The sequence below is a fragment of the Monodelphis domestica genome, chromosome 3, assembly GCF_027887165.1.
Source record: "Monodelphis domestica isolate mMonDom1 chromosome 3, mMonDom1.pri, whole genome shotgun sequence".
Classification (NCBI taxonomy): Eukaryota; Metazoa; Chordata; class Mammalia; order Didelphimorphia; family Didelphidae; genus Monodelphis; species Monodelphis domestica.
The window spans coordinates 398,166,801-398,192,962 of NC_077229.1; the positions used below are offsets into that span (position 1 = coordinate 398,166,801).

The 26,162-nt window shown below is 37.8% G+C and overlaps 1 protein-coding gene across 8 annotated transcripts in view; it reads left to right on the top strand.

Annotated features, from left to right (window-relative positions):
* The window catches only part of SLC12A7 (solute carrier family 12 member 7), a 297,083-nt gene extending 275,826 nt beyond the window's left edge, over positions 1-21,257 (top strand). For all 8 annotated transcript variants that reach the window (XM_056824325.1, XM_056824328.1, XM_056824329.1 and 5 more), the window contains 3 exons: positions 1,568-1,746; positions 11,853-11,986; positions 18,098-21,257. In XM_056824325.1, the coding sequence (XP_056680303.1) occupies positions 1,568-1,746; positions 11,853-11,986; positions 18,098-18,189 (405 nt within the window). In that variant the 3' untranslated portion in view covers positions 18,190-21,257. The remainder of the gene's footprint in view (positions 1-1,567; positions 1,747-11,852; positions 11,987-18,097) is intronic.
* The last annotated feature ends 4,905 nt before the right edge of the window (positions 21,258-26,162 follow it).

Genomic DNA, 26,162 nt, shown 5'->3' on the forward strand with positions numbered 1-26,162 from the left:
GGTGGACAGTAAGACTAGAGATGTGCCCTTCAGAGCCAAGAAGATCTGACTTTCATGATTATGTTAATCCTTCCGAGTTTTAGACAATTCTCTTATGATCCTAAAGTTTCTGTGTTATAGAGACGGTAACCACCTGTGTTGTTAAGAGTGAGGGGGCAGCTGGGTAGCTCAGTGGATTGAGAACCAGGCCTAGAGACGGGAGGTCCTAGGTTCAAGTCCGGCCTCAGCCACTTCCTAGCTGTGTGACCCTGGGCAAGTCACTTGACCCCCATTGCCTAGCCCTTACCACTCTTCTGCCTTGGAGCCAATACACAGTATTGATTCCAAGAAAGGAAGGTAAGGGTTTTAAAAAGGAAAAAAAAAGAGTGAATTTTCTTATCAGGGTGTAAGCCCCCTTTAAGAATGAAACCATAGGTCTAATCTCTATCCTTTCCTGTCCTACCAGTTTTCCTTTAGAGAGTTTAGCAGGAAAATATTTGGATAATTTTGCATTCACTTCTTTGCTGGATTAGTTTAATCAGCTTGCTTCCAACTGGACCGACCTAATTTCATCCTATTTCTTGTAGGAGTCCTCTATAAAATCAGACTAATAGAGGTATTCAGTGAACTAATATTTGAATAGCAGTCTAATTTGCCTACCATCATTCCTGCATTTTTAGTTGTTTAAAAAATGAAGGCAACTACTGAAAACGTGAATAATTACCTTAACAAGAAAGAACTATTACTAAAAATTACTGATCCTACAATATTTTTTGTCAATTTAAGACCTCATGGCAAGAACTGAGTGCATAGAAACAAATCTTTTTTTTTCCTTTGGTCTGTAAGTATCTGGAAAAAATAAATGCTTTGAAATTTGGCATTTCTTTTTGTTGTTGCTATTGTTTGATGTTTGATGGGGGAAGGAATGAGGAAGGAGCAAAATTCTTTGGCTGATAAAGCAGATTTTGAAATCAATGCTACCCTAGCTCCATCTCCAAACACCACAGAGTTCCCATTCTCACTCACTCATTGCCAGCTTTAGACTTTGGCTGCTGGCACAGAGTTTACTACAAGCTGTGGACAGTCCAGTCTCACATCTTCTCAGATGGATTATACTATTCCAAACCTTTCTAAATCTTTTGCAAGCCCATCATCAAAATGAATGCATTAAAGAACCCACTCAGTAATTAAGCATAATAACAATACTTAGCTTTTCACCTTCAAAGCCTTTTGTAAGCATTAATTAATCCCTTTAATATTCCTCCAAGGCATTTTGCAAATATTTTGTTTCCTGTCTGTTTTGCAGATAGGGAAACTGAGGTACAGATACAGTATTCTAGAGCTTAGGTAGTATCCTATGGACTGATGAAAATCAGCTGAACAGGAGGGCCATAATAAATAAGAAAATGACATTAGGACCCATGCCATGTGTTTGGAAGAAAGGAGGAAAGGGAGAGAGAGGTCATGAAGATAAAAGTGGAGGGAGCATTATTTTATAAAACTCTTGATGCTTCTTTTATTTTGTGTCACTGTTTCATGAGTGCTGTGCTTTAAACAAACTCCATTTCCCTTCTATTTAACTTTTCAGGCTCAATTAATACATGACAGAAACACTGCATCTCATTCCGCAGCAGTCGCCAAGACGAAAGAAGTAGCTACACCAGAGAAGGTTCAAATGACCTGGACTAAGGAAAAACTCATCAGTGAAAAACATAAAAACAAAGATACAAACGCAGCTGGATTCCGAGACCTTTTTACTTTGAAACCGTGAGTGGATGTTTGACTTTTGGGGTAAAATCCCTACTTTATTTTGCAAAGAATGAGAAAGATGAGATCTCATTTGACTATTAGGAGTTAGCTAGTACTGAGAATTCTAGTTAGCATGGAGAAAATTAATTTTAGTCTGGGGGAACTGTATTAAACAAATATATTCCTTATTCAGTTTAGTTATTAAGTGCCTACTCTGTGACAGGCACTGGGATAAAAGCTACTCCTCATAAATGAAGGGAAACAAAGAATCAAGCAGCTGCTTGATTAGTAGTTTCTTTCCCAATTTTTCTAGAAGAATAGAAAGACATAAAGGGATCTGGTTTTGTTTGTTTGTTTTGTTTAAATTCCCCTTCAAATACAACCAAAACAAATCAGAGAAATGCATTCTCATTCTCCCATAAAAATAGGGTCAATAATTTCTCATTATTACTTCCCGGTCTATTACCTTCCAAGTCATTATCCTTCATTTTGTATGTAGACAGTTTGATGTATATAAAAATAGACATTTTTGGATATGTGGAATTGCCACTAACTTGCCATTTTGACCTCACATTCCCTTTATAGTGGACCAAAATCTGAAACAATTAAAAGTTCAGTACTAAAGATTTTAGATTCACAAGAAGGGGATGATGTCCCCATTTGCAACTGGGTTATGAGTCTATCCATTGGTCATCTCAGAGCTTGTTGCTTGCCTTGTCTGCCCCAGCATTTTTAGATATCTAAATGCAAGATTCTCTGTGAGGACAAAGTATTATCAACAGGAAAAATATTTAGGGGGAATCTCGAAAATGTAAGCACTCTGTTTCCCCCCCCAAAAAATGGTGGCAAGGGGCCCAGAACTTTGCCCTAGCAAACAGTAATACTTATTCCCTTCAGGAAAGTAATCCATTTTCACTAAAGAAAGTCCTTCAATCACTTGCCCTGGGTCCCTGCAGGCTTGAGCCCCTGGGAGTTGTTTTTAAAATGTACTGTTTGTTCCTGAAATAACAATGTTTTATATATTTGTTTCCTTTCCATGTAGAGAATGGGGAAATCTGTAAGTTCTATTTGATTTATTTTAGGTCGTTTCTTGGTTTTCTAGTATTTTACATTGCATGTCTCCTACCTTAAAAGCCCCTTCCATGAGTTACAGTATACATTGACCCTTCTGTTGAAGCATGTGAATGTGAATGCTATAATGTCTCCTGCAAGTTTGGGCTTTGGATGTTTTGTTTTTTTTTCTCCCACCCCTTCTGTTGTTCATTCTTAATAAGCATATATACATTTATCACCTGGATAGGGATCACTACAACCTCTGGAAAGTTGCAAAACTTCTGCCAGGGGTTTGGTTTCCCCCAGGTGGTTTTCCTGCATGAGGATGTTTTTCCAAATCCCTATTTAGTCAGTTCTGTAGATCCCAATGTCAGGTGTTCGAAGAATGCTTGGGGCAGGGGAAGAGGTGAATTGAAGTTATTTTATGATCTAGTTAGTCCTTTGTGTTAGTGAGAATAAGAAGCCAGCCCTTTTGAAAGGACTAAATGAAGTGATTTATAAAATGGCACTATAAGAACACAGATTTTTCGGCATATGAAAAGTGAGTCCGGCCAAGGAAACCATATGACTGTGTCTCTTGAGTAATCTTCAGCTGGTGGAAGAAATGCTTTGCATTTTTACTCCTCTTTCTTCCCAATGGTGGTGGAATGGTCAGTGGGTTCACCACCATCCCTCCACTGGAGAAGGTTTACTTATGCCTTTCCCCCTACTTATTGTTTTCAATGTTGATATCACTCTTTTCAGATCTGTCTCCCCCTACCCCACCAAACTTATCTTGAGTTACAAAAAAAAAATTTTTTTAAGCCTTATTTTCTGTCTTAGTAACAGCTCTAAGACAGAAGGGCAAGGGCTAGGCAAACAAGGTTAAGTGACTTGCCCAGGTCCGCATAGCTAAAAAGTTGTCTTGAGACCAGATTTGAACCCAAGTTCTCCTAAATCCAGACCTGGTGAGCTTTCTATCCACTGTGCCACCTAGCTTGCTTCCTTTGTCTCATTTCATAAAAATCCTTTCCTGGTTTTGGCCTCAGGGTGCATCCAGCTCAACTCAGCTGGACTTAATCCCATCAAAGCCTTCAGATGGCAGGGAAGCTCATGGTCCAACACCCCTCCCCCACAGACTGTGGTGAGAGATTTGCTGACTAAGCTCCAAGGGTGAAGGCTGATAGAAAAGCCCACAAATCCAACAAAAAAATGAGAGGAGCAAGAGTGCAGGCAACTGCAGGGAGTAAAGCAGGGGTAAATGTGAGCAAACAACAGAAAAAGAAAAAAGAAATTACAGTCCACAACTTCTATACAGGCAATGAACAAAGAGCAAACAGAACAGAGAAGGATGAGGAAACACCAAGCAGAAAAAAAAAACAAAAAAAAAACCAGAAACCCCAATGAATTGGATATAGGCTTTGGAAGGACTCAAAATACAATTCAAAATAAAAATCCTCTCATATCTTTTCTCTCCTTTGTTTCCCAAAGCAAAATTATACCTATTATATTTATGGGATACTTGTTTGTTCAGCCATTTATCAACTAATAAACCCTCTTTCTATATCTTCTTGCTCCCTAATTTTTTTTTAATTTATCCATTACATTTGGAGAAATACATTCCCTGAAGAGATTTTCAGTTTCTTTTTCTAGCATTTTCTGGATTTCTCCTTTAAGCTGTAGCAATATACTATAAAGCTAAGATTGAATATACCAATGAAGAGTGATACTTCCCAACTGCTTAGAAATAGTATACCTGGTTATCAGGGATGATAACTCTTAATCCATTAAATAATAACTAAGGCCCTTGATGAATATATTAAAAAAACTGGAGAGAAGGGAATTAATTCATCAAATGAAGCCATCATATGGCATAGCCAATATGAAATGTGCCATTTCCAATATTTAAAACAAATAAAAACCCTTCACGCATCTGAAAATCTTTCTTTTTAAAATTTTGTATCTCTGGAGGAGACATGTCTTGGCTGTGTTTCCATGGACCATCATCTAACGATCACAAAATATGAGAGATGTTAATGCGTCTTCTTTCTGTTGTGGTTTTTTATTGGTGACATTTCAAAGAAGCAACTTTCATTTGACACCATTTTTACTCCAAAATAATAAATCTAAATTAATATGAGTAGTCATAAATTTTTTAAAAGAGGAATAATTTCATATATTTATTTCAAAGTCCACTCATTTAAAATACCTCCCACAATGTTCTGAACATTTTCCATTTCCATTTTGTTTTGCTTTTGATTGATGTGTGAAGGAATATAGATTTTTTCGGGGCTGCCAGGTTGTTGCTGCAGGCAAATAGAAATCCTCAACTGTCAAGCTAAAGGAGGGAACAGGTTTGTGGACTTGAGTATATAACTTCAAGTCAGTATTGCTAATAAGTTTGAGTATATTTTCACCTTGATACCTAAGTGAATGGTAGTGAAAGAAAATTATTTCTACCAGCTATATTTTTGTCTCCTCCTGGCTGTGAAAAAACAAATATAGCTGACAGATTTATGATATTTATCCTGTAGATCTTCACTCAATTCAGTGGGAGATAAATAATTGTGTGTAGTGTGAGTTGTGATTCCTCCTTTCCTTTGTGGTTATAATCTCCACTGTACAAATACATTTTTTAAAAACCCATACCTTCTTTCTTAGAATTGGTTCCAAGGAAGAACTGTTAGAGGTAGGCAGTTGGCATTAAATAACTTGCCCAGGGTCACAGAGTTAGGAAGTTTCTAAGGTTAAATTTGAACCCAGGTTTTCCTGTATCTAGGTATGGTGCTATATCTGCTGAGTCGTTTAGATGCCCCTGGACATTAAAAAAAAAACATTCTAAGCAAAATCTTCTCTAATTATATTTACTAAAGACAAAATTAGAATTTAAAAATTAAAGTGATTGAACACATTCAAGTCCAAGATCCTTCATTCATACATCTTTCTCTTCCTCCCTCCCTCCCTCCCTCCTTCCCCCTTCCCCTCCCCTCCTCTTCTCTCCCCTTCCCTTTCTTTCCTTTCCTTTTTTTAAACTCACACCTTCTGTCTTAGAATCAATGTTGTTTCAAGGGAGAAGAGTGATAAGGGCTAGGCTGTAGGGGTTAAATGACTTGCCAAGGGTCATAGAACTAGGATGTTTCTGAGATTGGATTTAAATCCAGGTCTTCCAATCTCCAAGCTTGGCTTTTAATCCATGGAGCTACCTACCTGCCCCCACATTTGTTCATTTTAACAAACTTAGTTGCTTTGGCTTAATTATAAGCATGCCACCCTTCCTGATGATGTAAGTATTTTTAAGGCATCAGCTTTGTGCCAAGCACTTTATTAAACACTGAGTATACAAAGAAAGGCCAAAAAAAAAAGTCTCTTAAGGGGGTCAGAATCTACTGGGGGAGAGAGTACCTGCAAGCAGTTGTGATCTCTACAGGATAATGGGGAGATCGTTACCAGAAGGAATGTAGCAACATTTTGGTAGCAAGTGGGCTTTTAGCAGGAACTTGAAGGAAGCCGGGAGATGAAAGTGAGGAGGGAGAGAACTGCAAGCATGGGGGATAACCAGTGAAAATGTCTGGGGAAACGGCAAGGAAGCTATTGTTGCGGGTTTGCTGGAAAGGAGAGAAGGAAAGTCTAGGAAGGCAGGAGGGACTATTTTTGAAGGTCTTTTTAGGGCAGGGGCCTTTTTATTTTATCCTGGCAACAGGAGGAGCCATTGAAATTTAAGGAGGTGACCTGATTAGAAATGGTTACTTTTAGAAGATCAATTTTAACAGCTAATTGGAGGGTGAACTAGAATAGGAAAAGTCTTGAGGGCAAGCCAAGGGGCCAATGAAGTCTGACACTAGTGGGGTAGGGAGGCAACCGTGTCACCAAAGAAGGGGGATGTGTAGGAGAGGTCTTACAAATTTTAGAGGCAGATTCAGCTGGTCTTGGCAACAGGTTGGGAGTAAGGGAGAGTGAGAGGTTTTGACTTAGAGGGTATGAGCCTGGATGCATGAGACAAGGGTGGTGTGCTTGACAGTTGTAGGGAAATTAGCAAGAGGGGAAAGTTCAAGGGAAGGATAATAAGTTCAGTTTCAGATATGTTGTGTTTTAGGTGTCTACAGAAAAGCCAGTTAGAGATGTCCAAGAGGCATTTGGAGCTAGGGGAGTCTTGAGAATAAGAGAGAATTTGGGGTTAGATAAGTAGATCTTGGAGTTCTAGACATAAAAATAAGATTAATAAGCACGCCGTAAAGAAAGAAGAGAAGAGGATCCAGGACAAACCCTTGAATGAGGCTTATAGTTAATGGATGTGACCTAGGTGAAGAGCCAGTGAAGGAATAGTCCAACAGATAAGACAAGGACCAAGAGAGAGTAGAGTCACTAAAACTTAGAGAACTAAGTATCAAGGAGATGAGAATGATCAACAACGTCTGAAACATAAGAGAGGCCAAGAATGATGAAAATTGTGATGAAACCCTCAAACTTGGCAATTAAGAAAATACTGTTATTTTGAGAGATAACAAAGGTTGGAAACAATACTGTAGAGAGTAAAGAGAGTGGAGATGGAGCAGCTAGGTGACTCGGGGGATGGAGAACCAGAACAGGAGATCAGAGGTCTTGGGTTCAGATCTGGTCTCAGACACTTTCTATCTCTGTCACTTAACTCAAGCTGCCTAACCTTTAACTGTTCCTCTGTTCTAGAACTGATCTCAGTGTTGATTCTAAGATTCTATGTTTTTTTTTTTTAAAGAAAAGAAAGAGAAAATAGAGGCACATATTCTAGATGGCAGCCTTTTCAAGGAGTTTAACCACAAAGGGAAGAATGATATAGAATATGTAACTAGCAGTAAACAAGTAAGAATTTTCTGAGAATGGAGTTATTAATGGCTTGGAACCAGTCAACAGATAGGGAAAGATTAAAGATGAATGTCATAAAAAGATGATAGTGGGGAAAAATTTCCTGGAGAAGACACAATGGCAGTGGGATCATTTATGCAAGTAAAGGGGTTTGTCTTGGCAAAGATAATAAGCATCTCTTTCTGTGAGACCAGTGAAGGAGGAGAGAATAGGAGTAAGCATACGAGTGCAGGGGAAAAAGAGGTAATTAAAAAAAAATCCCTCAGATAAGTAGCCTCAGTGATATTAGTGAGAATGGTCTTCATCTCTCCTCATGGTTTTTTGAATTTTAGAAGCAAGTTTCTTTCTGAGATTAGGAATCTGGACTGTCTCTTTATCCCCTCAACCTATTTTTGTCATGTCAGCCATAAATAACTCCTATCGGTTTATAACCATTTGTAACAGAAATCTAGCCTTATTTGAATCCTAGCTTCTCTGGATTAAAAAAAAAAATCCTATAAGTACCTTTGATCCACTCATGTTAGATCAGAGATGCTTGAAAATTAAAATTTCAACAAACGTGGCTGTATCTCCTTTATCTGTCATTTTCATTTACTTTCCTTTCATGACAATAACTGGTATAAAATATTCTTGGTCATTTCATCTTTTCCCTACAATCTGTGTGTCCTCACTCTCCCTATGCATCCTTTTACTTGTTAGAACTCGTCTCTTCTCCATTTTGTGTAACAATCATCCTCTTTATTAATGTAGTTGATATATTCATAACATGCTGATTAAAGACTATTCTCTTTCTGTTGTTAAATAAGGACTTTTATAATGCTCTTTTTGACTTCCAATCAAGTCATTTAATGTATATTTCTGGAGCATTATCTTTATGTTGAGATTTACCTTTTTAAAAGGTACTATTTGGTAAATTGGCATGGAATGTTGAGGGGGTCCGATATCCTTAACTGGGTGGTTGGGAACAGACCTTCAAAAGAAGTAGATAAGAGATAACTTTCCCATTTGAATCTCCAAAAATGGTCTTCATGAAATAGTTCTGAGATGGCCAAAGCCTACAGAACTAACCTTAAAGATCCCAAGCATGCATTTTTATTTGTCAACTTGCCATTTTCGTATTTTTTACTACCTGTTTTGTCTCTGGTGCCCTTTTAGGAAACTAGTGTGTTTTTTAGTCAAAAGAGAATTGTGGATAATTCATTCTCTGTTTTAAAGATAAGATAAATATTCTACCCACTTCCAGTATAGCACTGCATCATACGCCTTGGGGGATCTGAACCTATATCTGCACTGCCACCTGGAAGGGAAATGGCCTTTGTCAAATCACTTAAAGCGTCGTTCTTAAAATCAAACTAAAGATGCTCATTTGCACATTGATATTTGTGCATGTTTGTAGGTATAGGCATATTCACATATGCATTTATGTGTATACATCTATACCTAGGGCAGCCACATGGTATAGTAGAGACCAGGAAGACTCACCTTCTTGAGTTCAAATCTGGCCTCAGACACTTAATAGCTGTGTGACCCTGGGCCAGTCACTTTTAACCCTGGCGCCTCAGTTTCCTCATCTTTAAATGAGTTGGAGAAGGTAATGGCAAACCACTCCAGTCTTTTTGCCAAGAAGACCCCACTCAACAAAAACAACCTATAACTACATACCTATATGTGTTTAAGTTAGCATTTATGTGCATATCCCTCTACCTGGAGTCAGGGAGAAACCAGAGTTCAGATTTGGCCTCAGAAACTTTGCTGTATGAACCTGGGCAAGTCACTCAACTGCTCTTTGCCTCAGTTTCCTCATATGCAAAATGAAGGTAATGATAGCACCAACCTTCCAGGGTTGTTGTAAGATAAAAGATATTTGTAAAGCACTTTAAAATTCTATATAAATGCTAGCTATTTTACATGATATTTATGCATAAAGAGTTCATAATTTTCTTACCTTTACAATTGGATATCAAATTATATAGACAGATAACATTCACCCCCCCCCCCATTCATTTTGACAAAATTGGTTGGATTAAAATAAAAAAGAACAAATTTATAAACCTTTTCCAAATAATTGGCTATCCGAATTGGATTTTGGATGGAGACATGTACTGTAAATGTATATTGCCAAGCTTGCATTGTAAACCCTTGTGAGTTAGCTTTTATTTTTCTCCTTTCACATTTTTGATGTGGCTTTTGTTACCTAAACCTTGCAGAATATAGACATTCTCTTCATCTAAACACGTAGAATGTCAATGTCTTGTTTTCCCTACTGTAGACATTAGTTTTGTAGTTAAAGTGCATGCAGCTGTATATTTAATAACTATATTAAAGTATCCTAATGTGATATGACTTCTAAATGCCTTGCATTGCCTAGTATTTCAATCGTCCAAAAGAATCCATGAGTTGACTGATAATGACTTCAATGACTTTCACATTGGACAGTTAGATATTCTGTCTTTAGGTTTAAATGACAATTGTCATTCTCTCAGTTCTGATGTTTTTATATAGGTGGTAAGTCCATAGTTTGTTTTTCTTCCTATAAGTTCTCAACAGACCATAATGGAATAGTAAAGTCGAATACTTTCCTAGGGAAAAAAAAAACATCAGCTGGTTTCCTAGAATCTAGAAATAATGCTAGATAGTAAGGATGTGACCTGTTTTTTTATTGTGACTGATTTCTTGGGTATTATAATGAAAAGGTTTTAAGCTAAAAACCATTGGGTAAATCAAGAACTTAAAAGTAGATTTCATTTATATAAAAACTGATTTCTGTAGCCTGTTAAGGTTTATAAAAGTTATTTCCCCCTGATGGCACCATGAAGTACTGGGATGTCATTATCATTTTACAGATGAGAAAATTGACATTAGAAAGGCATCATGATCTGCTGATAAGTGTTAGAACTGAGGATTGGACTTAGGAGTTCTGTTTTCAAGGCAAGCCCTCTTGCCCTGTATTAGGTCTGCAGAATGATCTTGGTACAGGATTAGTTGAGGACTTACTTGCATAGAAGAGACCACACTAATGAGTGTTTCTGGTGGAAAAACTGCTTGACTGTAGGTTCTAATTTAAACTCAAAAAGCAGTGGTCTTAGGGGGCAGCTGGGTGGCTCAGTGGAGGTCCTGGATTCAAATTTGGCCTCAGACACTTCCCAACTGTGTGACCCTGGGCAAGTCACTTACCCCCCATTGCCTAGCCCTTACTATTTTTCTGTCTTAGAACCAATACACAGTATTGATTTCAAGATGGAAGGTAAAAGTTAAAAAAAAGAGCAGTAGTCTTCCATTAACAATTTAAGTAATGAAGAGATATAAGAGATAGTATCAAACAGGAAGTGTCCCAAATATGTTTTTTTTTAATTAAATAAATTCAGATAATATTTTCTCTCCTTTATCTTAGTTTGCTTTTTAAGATAAAGTTGAGATAATATAGAGAGTGCTTTGCAAGCCTTAAAAGTGCTATAGAAATACCAATTATTGTCTCATTTTAAAATCTAAACATTCTGAAGAAAAAAACATTTAAAGCCTTAGCTAAAATCATTAAATTATAGATTTTGAACTGGGAGGAACCTCAAAGGCAACTGCAGACCATGGAGGTTATCATTTCCTCAGGGTCGCACACGCTGTCATCAAAGATGTCAATGAAATGCTTAATTTTCAACACATGTTAAACAGGTCTAGAAATTGTGTGGGTGGCTATAATATTGCACAGGTGTATTTTCAAGATAAACATGATTTGTCATGAAACCCACAGTTTTTGTTATCTGTGCAACGAGGAAGCTGGCTAGATTGTAGCCTCTTGCGATTTCTGTAGTATATCTGTGCTTTTAATTGTAACCATCGTGTTCCTCTTTCAGTGTTTACCTATGAAAGATGCAGAAACAACCACAGAAACATGCCAAATCCAGCAACTCTCTGACATGCTCAAGACTTTACACCATCCTTGTAGTCACTCTTTCTGTGAGACTGGCAGCCACAAATGAGTGTATTTGAGATGCTTTGCAAATTATTTTAAGGCATTATATAAAGTTAAAGGTTAATTTTAAAAACAACCAACTCATAGTATTTCATTCAACATGTATCTATGAACTTCATCATTGTCATTAGCTGCCTCCCTAGTCTGAGGAAGTCAGTCGATTTGTATCATTCATACCATCATCAATAGTATGTCCAATAGGATTAAGAGAAATGGCTTTAACTGACATGGATTATTGAAACAGAGCCTCGAGCTGATCAATGTTTCCTTTCCTCTCACACATTAGAAACCAGTCCAACGTCAGGAGGATGCATACGGCCGTGAAGCTTAATGGAGTCGTCCTCAACAAATCCCAGGATGCCCAGCTGGTCTTGTTGAATATGCCTGGCCCTCCCAAAAACCGACAAGGAGATGAAAATTGTATCCTTTCTTGATGGATGGTATGGATGGTACAGATAATGGCAACCTCTTGAAATTTTATGTTTCTGCAATCATACATTTGCAGCTGCCAGGGATTTTGGAGGTCGCAGAGTCCAACCTCTCTAGCCCCTATTTTGCTGATGAAGAAATTGTGGCTTAAGTGAATTGCAGAGGATCACAGGGCTAATAAGTGTCAGGGATGGGATTTGAACTAGCACTCTCCTCGCTGCACCATGTTGCCTGTGCTATGGTCTTGTTCTCGGATTTTCTGTAAGAGGAGTTTCTTTCAGAACAAATAAAAGGAAGCTCCAGTTCTGAAATGCAGCTCAGCAAACCTTATTTATTAAATGTATGTTCTCAGCAATGTGCTGGGGATGTAAAGGCAAATGAAATTCTCCCCATCTTCAGGGAGATTACAGTTTTCGAATAGATATGGCAAGTAAGCAAGCTGTCTTTGGGGACCGGAGTGTCTCTTCAGCCTTTCTCACCCCTTCTTTATGCAGTATGTATGAAAGGGAGGAGCATCCTGGCTGCTCTAACAACAACCATTATAATTGCTAACATCTATAAACTTTTAGATAACATTTATAAAACTTTACAGTTCATAAAGAGTTTTATAAATATCTTATTTGATTCTCAGGATAAACCTGGAGGATAAATATTATTATCACTTTTATAGATGAAGAAACTGAGGCAGATAGTTTAAGCAGCTTGCCTAGGGTCACACAAATAATAAGTTCCTTCTTTCTTTACCTCCTTCCTTCCTTCCCAAGGCAAAAGAACGGTAAGGGCTATCCAGTAGGGCTTAAATGCCCAGGGTCACACAGCTAGGAAGTATTCGAGGCCAAATTTGAACTTAGATTCTCTACAGTCCAGACCTGGCACTCTGTCCGCTGAGCCACCTAAGTGCCCCATGCTAGTAAGTATCTGAGGCCAGATTTTAACTCAAGCCTTTCTGGCTACTTAGGGTTATTCCTAGGCAAGAGCTCTGCCCACCACATGTTTGGTTTCTACATTTCAAGATAGAGGGTGAGAATAAGACATAATTTATTAATTTATTTTTAAGTGGCCATTACCTTCTGTTTTAAAATCTAAGTGTCAGGACCAAGGCAGAACAACAGCAACCAGAGTTACATAGCTAGGAAGTATCTGAGGCCAAATTTGAACCCAGGACCTCCTGTCTGCTGGCCTGGCTTTCTATTCACTGAGCCTCCTAGCTGCCCCCTCAGACACAATTTAGAGTGAAGCCAATCAGCAAATGTTGAACCACGAAAACATCCTGAAAAATATAGTGTCTGTTAGAAATTTAAGATAAGCATAATAGCACATAATGAGGTGGGAGGGGGAAGCAGAAGGAATGTAGAGATTGAATTACAAGAAAATACTAAATTAATTCAGTGTACTTTGCTTGCTCAATAACATTTAATGGAAAGTGACATTATCCTCCAAATATTTGAAAAGCATGAAGGAGTCCCAGGGGGTATAAGTAAGAATAATAGATGGGGTGAACTTGAACATGGAAAACTTTAGCCTTTATCAGATAAAAATGTCCAAATGGTGATGATAACTGAAATACCAATAGATGATTGGGAAATAGTGGGGCTTGTTGCCCTATCTGAAAAGTAAGTGAGCATGGAAGTGGGCCAGGTGATTTTGGCAAGTGTGCTGGACAAGGAGACCAAGATTATATTCCCAAATCACTAATGTGTTGTTGGACTTTGATCACTGGACTTTAACCTCTGAGCCTCTGTTTTTCCCAGTTATACACAAGGGAGAAACAGTATTTCCTACATTACTGTAGGAGATGAAATTAAGTCTTTTATAAAGTGGCATCTGTTCTTGAGATAAAAGGACTAAATAAATACACAATTTAGCCAATATTCTGTGCATCCAGGCTCTAAGGTTTATGTGGCTGCTTTTCCTGCCTTTGAACTGACCATTTTATTGAATAACATCTCCATAGAACAGCTTTTCTCAGATCATGCCTCACAGGAGGATTCCCCTTGGTGGAGTTAACCATACATCTTTTCCTGTTCAGTTAACTTGCGCCATCTTGGATCTAGTGTTGTATAGGCCCCCAGTTACTCCTGTGGTTTCCAGCTTTTTCTTTTCTCTTCCCTTTTTCTTCATTCTTTCAACACATTTATCAAGCCTCTATTTACTCTGTACAAGAATCATAGAGGGGATAGATGATATAAAGATGAAATGTAGTCCTTACCCTCAAGGAAGTGAGTCTATTATGGGAGAGGACATCATTGCATAAACAATTATACTATAAGGTAGAAGGAGATATAGACCATAAAAGAGGGAGAAACAAGTTGACATGTCATTTCTGACTCCCTAGAAGGTTGAGGTGTTAACATTGATCCTGCAAGGATTTAATGATAAATATCCTCTGTCCCCCATTATCACTGAAGAATGGTCTCCTAGTACATCTGAGCCATGGTCTTTCTTGGGGGTGCTGTAGGAAATGAAAGAGTACATGAGTGCCCTGGAGGAGCAGGGATTGAGTGGAAGCCTAATGGTAGGTCTTGTCTGTGCAGCTTTGGTTACTGTGGTTTTCTTGGGTTGTGTGCAGAAGGTAGAGCTGATAAGAAGATAAGAGTCCTACAGGTGAAGCATATGGGTATAGAAAATGTAAATACACACAGGTCTTAATAGGACTTGCCTTAATATTGAAGGGCATAACAGTTCTCTTTTAAAATAAAACTTCTTTCTTGGATAATAAAGATGAATGCTGGAACTGAATGAGAATATAAAAGGTCTAATTATTTCACAGTAAATAAGATGTGGTCTAGGCGTGGTTATGGATTTTCCTCCTCTCCCTCCTCCTAACCCTATTGTACACGGAGACAGAATGATATATGGTTGAACAGGGAATTCCTTTGGGAGATCAATCAGCAAGCATTTGTTGTTTTAATTGTGCCAGGCACTGTGCTAAGAATCCAAAGAAAGGCAAAAAACAAGGCACCCCAACTCAAGAAGCTCACTTTTGTTTTAACAGAGAGGATGACATACGGATAACTGTACATTCCAGATAAATATAATGAAAATGGAAGGGAATCTCAAAAGGAAGAAACTTGGAACAAAGTCAGACCCAAAAAGGAAGGATAAAAATGGGGAAAGATGTTTAATATGACCCATCAGTTAAATAATTCTCAGCAGCCTAGTAAAAGAAGGATCAGTTTTCAGGGAGGACTACTTTTTTTCCCAGTAGGAAGAAAGTTCCTTGAGAGCAAAACTATTTTGGCCTTATATCCCCAGTGCCTCACATATAGTAGGAATATTATAAATGCTTCTTGAATAGAATTGAGTTTTAAACCATTGACAAATATGAGGTTCTGAATATCTTCTTATGTGAGGCAGCTAGGTGGTCCAGTGGATTGAATACTAGATGTTGTAAAGATTAAAATTTAGGGGAGACTTAGGCAAGATAGAAATTAGTTTCTCTCTGCAAGGAGTATTATATTTTTATGAGGTTTATTAAAGGTTAAGGATTAAAGAAAATACAGAATAAGAAAGCACATGTCTAGGCCAGAGAGGCCTAGACAAGATAACCTCACATTATAAAAGATACATGTCTGCTCCAAAACGGAAGTCCAAAAGAGGCCGAGCCTATTCACAACCAGGTTTAAATACCCCATCTTGCTCTCGGCCTAGGTGAGAATTCAGTGAGATTAGAGGGCATTCTGGGGAAGTGGAGCAAGGATTTCTGGGGATTGAAGTCCTGGATTCGAGTCTATTTTTACAATGTGTAAAGACCTAAGTTCAAATTTGGCTTCAGGCACTTATCTGTTGTGTGACCTTGGGATATATCAGTTCATCTCTGCTTGTCTCCATTTCCTCATCTGTAAAATAGGGATAATAACAGCACTTTCCTCTCAAGGTTTTTGTGAGGATCAAATAAGACAATATGTATTTGCAAACTTTGCAAACCCTATCATTTTTATGGATAGGCTAGATTTCATTTTCTTGTTATGGAGACCAACACAGCAAGAATAGTAGTAGAGAACAATGTTCTTGTATTGTCTCAAAAATACTACTTAATTGGACTTCTTGGTTTGGATCTTTAATTTTGAGGCTTTTTTTTTTTTAAACAAATTTACATGCTATTTATTGGACCTGAGTGGAACAAAGTAATTTGGAAGATAATACAAATATTGCCCAACTTACTGTAAACATATCTGAGATATTTCAAACTGAGCAAAACTATGTGTTAAAGAAAAAACCTGATATAAAACAGATGGTGATTTAAGTTTAAGGAGAATGACAAGAGGATAATACCTTCTTTGTACCTATTGCTGATAGCTGGCCTTTTCCAAAGTAGGGTAATAACCTCCAGCATGAAGTAAGGCTAGTTCTCTGTGATCATTGAGGAAGGACTATTTCTTTAAAGGCAGGGAATAGTCAAAGATAATGGAGCTTTCTTGTTTGGAATTAAGATAGCAGATCTATAAAGTAATGAAGCTATCTGTAACAAAAGTTTACAAGAAGATGAATAGCTAATATGTATTAATTCTGTGTATTAAGCTAGGAAGAAGGGCTACAGTAAATTGGATTCAAGATTGAGTTTTGAGTCATTACTTCCTCTTTAAATATTTGCTTTCCTTTTATTCAGAAGTTCTCCTGTCTCTTTCTTACCCACCAAAGGATTCACTCCCCATTACTAGGATGTTTCTTGGTTTCTTGAGATCCTCTTAGGCTGTTTATACCACAAATTTACAAATTTAGGCAGCATTAATAATTTTGTGACTCTTCTCCCTGTGAGTCCAAAGTGCTTGTGAAATAGTATTTCATCATCCTTCACAAGTATTTGCCCCAAATTTTGAGGTACTGTGAATGTATCCCTTTTTAAGATTTAAAGATCCCCAACTTCCCTGACTATTTGTGTGGCAGATTCCTAGCCAAGGGAATTGGGGGAGCCTTGTTGGTAGTTAGGCTAATTATTCTGGGCCATTGCACTCACCACCTCCCTCCTAAAGCACCTCTCCTTGTCAAAAGTCTGTGCTCACGGTTTATCTAATTTTCACTGGATAGCCCTCTTTCATCCCTTCAGAGCCTGCTTCCCTTCCATTGAACAGGTTGAGAGAACGCAGAAGCCAGCCACCATGGAGGGAACTAACACTCTTTTCATTGGCAAAATGTGATACAGCTTATGTAAGGAGTTCTTAATAAAAACCAGAAACTGAAATATTTCCTTGAAATAAACAAAGACCTCAAAATTGGAAGCAATTATCTAATGCCTTTTCCCAGCAAGCCCTCCGATTCCCTCAGATGGCAGCAGTCACTAACAAAGAAATGGCTCCTCTTGGTCAGTAGCCTTCTTCAAAGTTGGCCGTGCCCTGCCCTTGGTTTTCAGCTGCCCTGTGGAGCATCACGGTTTGCTTGGTAGCTTACTGTGTCATGAATCATAGCCCTGTTTTCAATTAGCTAACTACATGCTTAGCTTTCCCAAATGAGCTAATCTTGTTCATTTAGGGCATAGACGCTCCAGTTTAAGTTTCTGTCCCTGTTTAGCATCATATCCAAAAATTAAAATTAACTTTCACAAGCCCTACCCCACTGCCCACTCTCTTCTCTCTTTCCCACTAATCACTTCCTCTCCCCCATTTTCATTAATGAAGAAGAGCTTGGGTAGGAACCCAGGAAGAAGCTTCTTTGTGGAATGGTAAGTGTAGTGATTAAAGATTCAAAGGATCCACCACTGCCACTTACCACCTGGGAGACTTTCAAGAAGTTACTTAACCTCTCAGCCTCAGTTTGTCCATTTGTAAAATGAGGGGCTTGGACTATATGACCTTTGAGGTACCCTTTCAGCTGTAATGGTTCTTCTCCTTTTCCTCTTTCATTCTCAAATAATTACTTGATTGAAAATGCAGTGAGGAATCTTAATTGGTACCTTTTGTTTCTATTGAAGCTGTCACTCAGATTTGGAAACCAAGTTGGATGTTTCTTTGCCTGTTCCTTAGATAAAACTGTAGTTGAATAAAAGACCCTATCTTGAAAAGATAACGGAGTTTCAGGTTACTAAACTGAAAGGTAGGTTGGCTCTCTTTCCACTTCTTTCTCAACACCTGGGACCAAGGATGAACCTTAATTCTCAACTTACAGACATGGAATTCCTGGAAGTTTTGACAGAAGGACTAAATCGAGTGCTTTTGGTGAGAGGTGGAGGCCGAGAGGTGATCACCATCTATTCCTAATGCTGCTGGTGACCACCCAGAGCTTGTTTAGAACATGGCGGCACTGAGTATCTAGGTGGATAGAAACACTGGACAAAGCAGGTCTTGGGTTCCTGGAAGTTGAGCAGTTGAAATGTTCCTGTGTACTTGAAATGATATGCCAGCTTGATCTGCTGATCCATATGTTATGCTTTTTTACAAAAAGAAGTGATCTGTTTTTTTTTTTTAAACCTAGAGCAGAGTTCTTGTCAATATTGAAGATATTTTATTTGTCTGCACTGTTAAATAAAAATCTGGGGGGTTTGGGGTTGGGAGTAGGGAGCTGGAGTGTGAATGTGTGTGTGAGAGAGATTTAAAAAGAATTACAAAAGCCTTCCCCCCTTCCCTCTCCCCCCAAATTTATTTGTAGTATCTGGAATATTAATCATGTTCTCACTACTTTATTGTTCTATGTATTTGGGATGAAACTGATGGTATCTTTTTTTTTTTAATCCTGGTTTTGTTTTTTAACTGATTCCAGGAAAGCTGAGCTTTTATTCAGTGATAAACTGTGAAGTTGGCTAAAACTGATCAATTTTCTGATTCTGGATTCAAACTTTTCTTGATTTTTTTCCCCTAAACATAAAACCATTACGTTTTCACTTTACTAGCTCCAGAACATGGATTTATAAAAAGTCTGCTTTTTCAAGTTTATTTTCTGGGTGATAAGAGGTACATTTTATAAAGAAGTGAACTGCCTACCTTTTAAAAAAGTCATCCATTCACTTTCCCCATTTTTTCCCCTTGAATCATTTGACCATTTTTCATTTCCATGAGCATCCAAAGATGTTTCCATTCCTGCCCCTGGCGCATCACTGAAGTTCAAGTCCAAAGGGAGAGTCTTGGGTAGCGATGAGGGCCACACTCCCTTTCCATATAGTAAGCCAATGCTCAGACATCTGCTTTTGCTCCACAGAAGACAGACCATTCAGCTCCAGTTGTCTTGAAAGAGCAGCCACTGTTCTTGAAACTTTTTAAAAAAGATATTTCATCTATAACTCAAGTATTGAGCCTAATAACAGTTGTGTTATAATCCAGGTTTTATATTTCTTTAAAAAAATTAAAAAATAAAACAACCACCCAAACTAATTCTTATATTCTCTTTGATAGTTCCTTTTTTCTTTTCTACTTTTTAAAATGACTCAGATAACGCTGTTGACACCTGTACATTTTGTCTGCAACTACTGCAATCTTCACGTTCAGTTTTATTCTGGTTTGTTAAATAAGTAATCGTTTAGTCTTTGACTAAGCATTGATGCTGGCTAGCTCTAGCCAACATCTTTGCATATGTTGCCAATGTCTTAAATATGCAGAAGGGAAACGTACACAGAGAGAAGTATCCTGAAAACCAAAAAGTGCAATAAGCAAAAAATAAACAAAGTGCTTTTGAGACTCCGAGTGGAATTGTTAAATAGCAAAGCTTAGATATAAAGCTGTTGGCATGCCAGCATTTCCAGTATCAGATATGCACACTTCAAGTTGCAGCTAGTAAATAAGTATGCACTCTGTTCCTACCCATGCATAGTAAGAGCTAAGAAAAACATTTTCAGAACGTCTGGGATGGATGGAGACATCTTGTACCTTGTAAGAAGTAATTGCAACCTTTAAGAAATCATCAATCTTGTCTTTGAGCCCAGTAAGTCCAATAGGGTTTGACACTGAGTTTTTGTTGTTTTTGTTTTATTTTAATGGTCAAAATCTCCTATCTGTTGTTTGTCTTCTGAGGATGTCTCCCTAACTTCTATCAGCATATGACTTGCAGTCGTGTCCCAGAGGAACAATTTGGACACATCTCTTATGGTCTGGACAAGGCTGGTCTTGTATTTTTATTTTTCTTTTTTTATGTGGATGTTTGATTATTGCACTTTATCTTGGTCTTTCCATTCTGTAGTTGAGAATCATTTAATCTACTCTGTAAAGATTCTCTCTTTTTTTTTTAGGGGGTGGGGCATGTGGCATTTTGGTATTTGTGGCTTACCTGCTTTGTGACTTATTTATTTATTTATATGTTCCAGGTGATATTTTAATGCCTGAATTGGCAGCATATGAAGACAGAATCTCTACCCCAGATAGAGAGAAAAGAAGGGGTTTGAGAAGGCCCAGGTTTCTTGTTTATTTCCAGGATAATTCATCAATTCCTCTAGGAAGGTGGTTGGATGTGGGAGAGGTTGACAAAAAGAGCCTTCCTGTGCAGCCCATTGCAGTGCCGAAGTTTAAATATGTAGTCTAGAAGTTTTGAGTCAGGAATAAGCTTCTAGATCAGCATTGGGTCCTTCATCAAATGGGGTTTCTTTTAGTCCAATTTTCCTCCCACATCTTCACAGATACCTCTCTTGAGCATGAAGGAATTATAGATGCTCTGGGAATCCACCTGAATAGGAAGCCAAATTTCCAAAATTGTACCCTCAGCTGGGTGGGAAAACCATCAAACCAGTAAATGTGTGCCAAAATAATGCTGTGGAAAACATAGTTGATCTTTTTCTTTCCCCTCCTGGAGATGGGCTTCTCTCTCTCTTGTGTGGGGCTGTATGTGTGTGTGTGTGTGTGTGTGTGTGTGTGTGTGTGTGTGTGTCTGTCTGTCTGTCTGTCTGTCTGAATGTGACCATTATTAAAAGGAGATCTTCCTGCTGAGAGGAGGGTAGTTACAAGGGCACCCAGAGGAGGCATTATAGGGTAAATGGCTTTTTGCTTTGCCCATTTTACTTTAAAGTAGCTGATGTAATGTGGCACACTTCACACATGGTGCTAAATTCCATGGAATAGTTGGATAGTTCACTAAGGCTGTTGTAGGTTGGAAATGAACATGACAAGTCCACGGGTTGCTGTCCGTGTATTCACCAGATGTCAATGTGTCCACAGTTTGTCCTCAGTTGTTTTGCAGTATTTTGTTCATGTAAACAACAGTGTATCTTTTTCTACATTATAAACATTTTGTAACCAATAAGTGCAACCATTTAGAGGTGATGATTTAATGTTTGCTTTTAATGTTTCCTTGTCTTTGTATGATTCTGTTTAGAAAAATAAAATGGGACGAAATCTGTTCAAAATCACGCTTAGGGTCTCTGTCCTGTGACTTCATTTCAATAATTTCTTACTGTTTCAAGGTACCTTTGGCTGGATTTTCCCAATAGAAGAAAGAAGGCAGCTAAGGAGTCATCCAATTTTGGTGGGGAAACAAATGCAAATAACAAAATTTTAATATATAATCTATCTGGAGAATCTCTTACAAATGTAAAAGAAAAGAGGAAACATCTGTTCTTGTAGTTAGCCTTATAGCTTTGTCTCCTCCCTTCCCTTTATTCTTTGTTACTATTGTGATTCCCTAAACCATTCCTCTATGCTCCTGAGAAAATCATTGGGCAATTCCAGTAGTTTCCAAAAATGAATTGTAAAACTGCTTTTTTTTTTTTGAGGGATTAGGGGAGGGAATATTGGGGAACCAGAGCTTCCTCAAGAATTTTATTTTGTGATTACAAAGTGGACAATGACTAGCATGGCATTGATCTTTGCAAAATTCAAATATGTCAAAAGAAAATTGATGGAACCTGGTGAAAGTTGTAGGAAAAACTGAATCACTGTTTTAGAAGCAAGGTAGAATGAAATGTCAGTGCGTTAGATGTCTTTAGAAAATTATGCTTCTGGTTTAGGGATAGAGGTGGCTATTTAAATCCCACATAACAGTGCATATAATATTGCCCGCAGAAACAATTTACAATTAATTTGTTTTTAAAAAACAAAAGAAAGATGTAAAACCACCCACCTAAAACTTTTTTTTATTACATATTTAGCTGCCCACAAACACTTGAATATACAAAGAACAGAAAAAAGCAGATTGTATTTGAAATTAAGTTTACCATCATAGTACAATCATTCTCTTACAGTGTTAGATTCTCTGTTCATAAACTAATCAGTAAACATAATTCACTTCTTTTTGACTTTAAAATGACTTTTTAAGTGAAGCAGAAAGGGAGGGTATTGGAAATATTTAGAGTAGATGGTGATTTTGAAAATAATTGTAAGGAGATAGACTAGAAATTGAAGTATATGAAAAAAAAAACCCATTTCTTGCTGAATTCATATACATCTTTTGAAGCCATGGTAGGATAGAGTCTGGATCGTGTTCAGTTCTTAGGACTTGTAAATTGTCTTCTGACATGTGGTGGAAATTCCAGTGCTTTAGTGGTGTTTCTCTGAAGTCATATGCTTACTTGCTAGCCCCAAAGGCAGTTCTTGCGATGGTCAGCCTGTAGCCCATCAATGATGATTCAATATGGAGTATCAGATTTCACCAAACAATCTGTTACTACTGAACAACACCTTCCACTTAGCCCTCAGAAGTGATGGCATAAATGGCTAGATTTCACCTTCTTTTCTTCTATTCCCTTCTCCTAATCTAAATACCCACATTTTACTTGTAAAGATTTCCTGTCTAGTTTGCTTAATAAATGTTTCTAAGCATAGTTGTACTCAAGGCAAGCTGAACTTGACTAATCTCATAACTAGCAGTTTTAGCCACTTCCTTTTTACTCCCTACCTTGTCCTTTGTTAAATCATTTCTTCATGATATTTCATGAAGATATCTTCATGATATTGTAAAAATTGTAAAATTGTAAATTGTAAAAATTTCAGCCCCATTGTCATCCTTGTATTTTAGACCCAGATTACTTCATATTTAGATTTTTCTTAATCTACTGACTGTTCAATTGAGTACTAGTGCCAGCCTCTACTAGCTGGCAAGAGCCTATTGTTAAATATTAGTTCACACCTCAGAAATCTGAATGAAAATGCTGAAAATTTAGGGCTCAATTTATTGTTTTGTTGATTGTCCAGACTTAAAGTAATGGAAAAAATGTTAATAATGCAGATTAAAATTGAGAACTAGTTAAACATTTACTAGCATACCCCTGGGTGTGATAGACTAAATACCATAACAAACATCAAGATGCCTGGTTCAAGACCCCTGTTATCCACCCACTAGGCCCTATCAGAACAACATGGGTTCAAATCTAGCCCCAGACACTTCCTGGCCGTGTGACCCTGGGCAAGTCATTCATCCCTGTTTGCTTGGTCCTTGCTTTTTCATCTTAGATTTGTTTAGTAAGGGTTGTTTGGTTTTTTTTAAGACCGAATTTTTCCATAAATTCACTGTATGGTCAAACTACTTTAGTACATCTAACCTTTTGTCATCTCAAAACGTAAAATGAAGGAATCAGATTAGATCATGGATTCTTGTGTTGTTTTTTTTTAATTATTATGGATCTCTTTGTCATTATGGCAAAGCTTATGGACCTCTTCTGAGAATAAATTTTTCATTAATTGATAGAAATACTAAATTTCTGTTAGCAGCTAATGAAAATAAATATGTAATTTTCCTTTCAAGATTATGAAAGTAGCCCCAGATTAAGGAGCCTCCTGGACTAAATAATGTCCACTGTCACATCTAACACAAATTAATATCTTATGGTCCCCACCAATAATAATCCTTCCCCTTCACTGCTTCTCCTAAGCACACAGTTGCCAGAAGCATCTTCCTCAGACACAGTTTCAATCAGTCATTCCTGCTAAAAACACAAAATTATCCACTGAAATCAAGTCCAAACATCTAAACAGGTTTGCTAGGTCTTAAGTCTCACTACCCCTCTGCATCAACCCATATGCTCTTAACTGCACCACTCACTATTGACCAGTCATGCTTTTCATTTTCTAATCTCCACAATTTTGGTTCAAACCATTCATTCATTCATTCATTCAACCCTGCCTAGTGAAATCCCACGCCTCCTTCCCAAGGCCCATCTCAAATGCCAACTTTTTCCTCATTGGCCCCAAAATACTTTCCTTCTTAAATATTGGGGATCCACAGTGAAGGAGGAAGCTACTACTTCCCAAAGCAGTCCATTCCACTTTTTAAAAGCTCTTGTGGCTCTGCAAATTTATTTTGTTCCTGTTTCAGTCCTGTGATGTCAGGCATATGAAGAACAATTACATCTTCTCTACATGATAGCTCACTCTACTTGCAAGTAGCATTAGACTTAACATCCCAGTTTTTCTAACCCTCATTGGAAGAGATTTTAATTGAATATAACTCTTTAAGGGTCAAAACTTTTCATTTTGGGTTTTGTAAACTTGGAACCTTGCACCATGTAGGCACTGAATAAGTATTTGTTGAACAAGGAAGCATTTTATTGTTTTTCAGTTGTCTGACATTTATGATCTATTTCTGTTGGAAATAGCCCAAACTAGGGAAGTCCATCAGCAAGGTGGACTTGGGCCCAGGAAGACCTGAGTTTTGAACCTAACTCAAACATGAGCTCGTATGACTGGGGAATGTATTTATCCTCTCTGTCTGCTTCTTCTCTGTAAAATGAAGATAATAGCATCTGCCTTCAAAGTTGTAAAGACAAAATGGGATAATATAAAGTGCAAATCTTTTGAGTGCTCTATGGCCCTAATAACTAGGTATGTGGTCAAACAATTTATTAAGTGCCTACTATGTGCCAGGCACTGTGTTAAGCATTGAGAATACAAATGGGGGGGGGGGAGACAGTCTCTGCCTTCTAGGAGCTTACAATCTAATTGGAGAAGACAACATGAAAGGAAACTGAAAAATGTGGCAGGAGTTGGGCAGGGGAGCATGAGGAGTACAGAATGGGTTGGGATATGAAGAGATGCCTTACTCTTGGTGCCTTCAGTTTTAAGTGAAGCCCTCCACTTGAGAGAAGTCCTAGGGATAGAAGATAGGGATGAGTTTATTCAAAGCTGATAAAACCTCAGGAGATTAGAGAAAGAGGAAAAGAACACATGTTAAAAATATAGGAACTAAGAGGAGCTCCAGTTGTTGGGTACTGGCCAAACAAATTTTGGTCTGTGACTATGTGTCATAAGAAAGGAATAAGTGGACAAATTCAATGAAATGTCACACAATGAAGTGAACAGAACCAGAACAATTAATGCAATAACATTAAAAAAATAATTTTGAAAGACTTTAGAACTCTGGTTAATGTAATGACAAACCAAAATTCCAGAACATCAAAGATAAAGGATGCTACTTCGGATGAATGAGACATCTTTGGACCTAGTTTCAGCTGGGCTAATGAGGATACTTACTTCACTTGACTGCCCATTTGTTGTGGAGGTGTTCCTTTCCTCTCCTTTTTTCTCCACTCCTTTTCTCTTATGAAAAAAAAAATTTTTATGTGATATATAAATGTTAGCCATTACTATTTTGCTCTCATGTTTGTCTCCTCTGTCTCCTTCATCAAGTCCTATGATCAAGTTAAGATGATCCCTGCCCCATGGAAGCTAGCTTACTTTAAGATCATCTCTCTTAGAACTGTTACTAGTCATTGGTTTCAAGGAAGAAGTGGGTAAGGGCTAGCTAGGCAATTGGGATTAAGTGACTTGTCCAGGGTCACACAGCTGGGAAGTGCCTGAGGACAGATTTGAAATTAGGATCTCCTGTCTCCAGGTCTGGCTCTTAATCCACTGAGCCACCCAGCTGCCCCTGGAAGCTTACTTAACTTAAAAAAAAATTATTTATTTATTTATTTGGAAATTTTATTTAGTCAATTTAGAACATTATTCCTTGATTATAAGAATCATATAGATAGATAGATAAGAATCATTCCCTCCCCTCCTCTCCCCTCCTCCCAGTCTTCCAATAGCTGACACACAATTCCACTGGGTTTTACATGTGTCCTTGATCAGAACCTATTTCCATGTTGTTGATGTTTGCACTAGGATGTTCATTGAGTCTACATACTCAACCATATCCCCCTCAACCCATGTTATCAAGCATTGTTTTTCTTCTGTGTTTCTACTTCCACAGTTTTTCCTCTGAATGTGGATAGTGTTCTTTCTTGTAGATCCCTCCAGGTTGTTCAGGATCATTGCATTGCCACTAATGGAGAAGTCCATTACGTTCCATTGTACCACAGTGTATCAGTCTCTGTGTACAA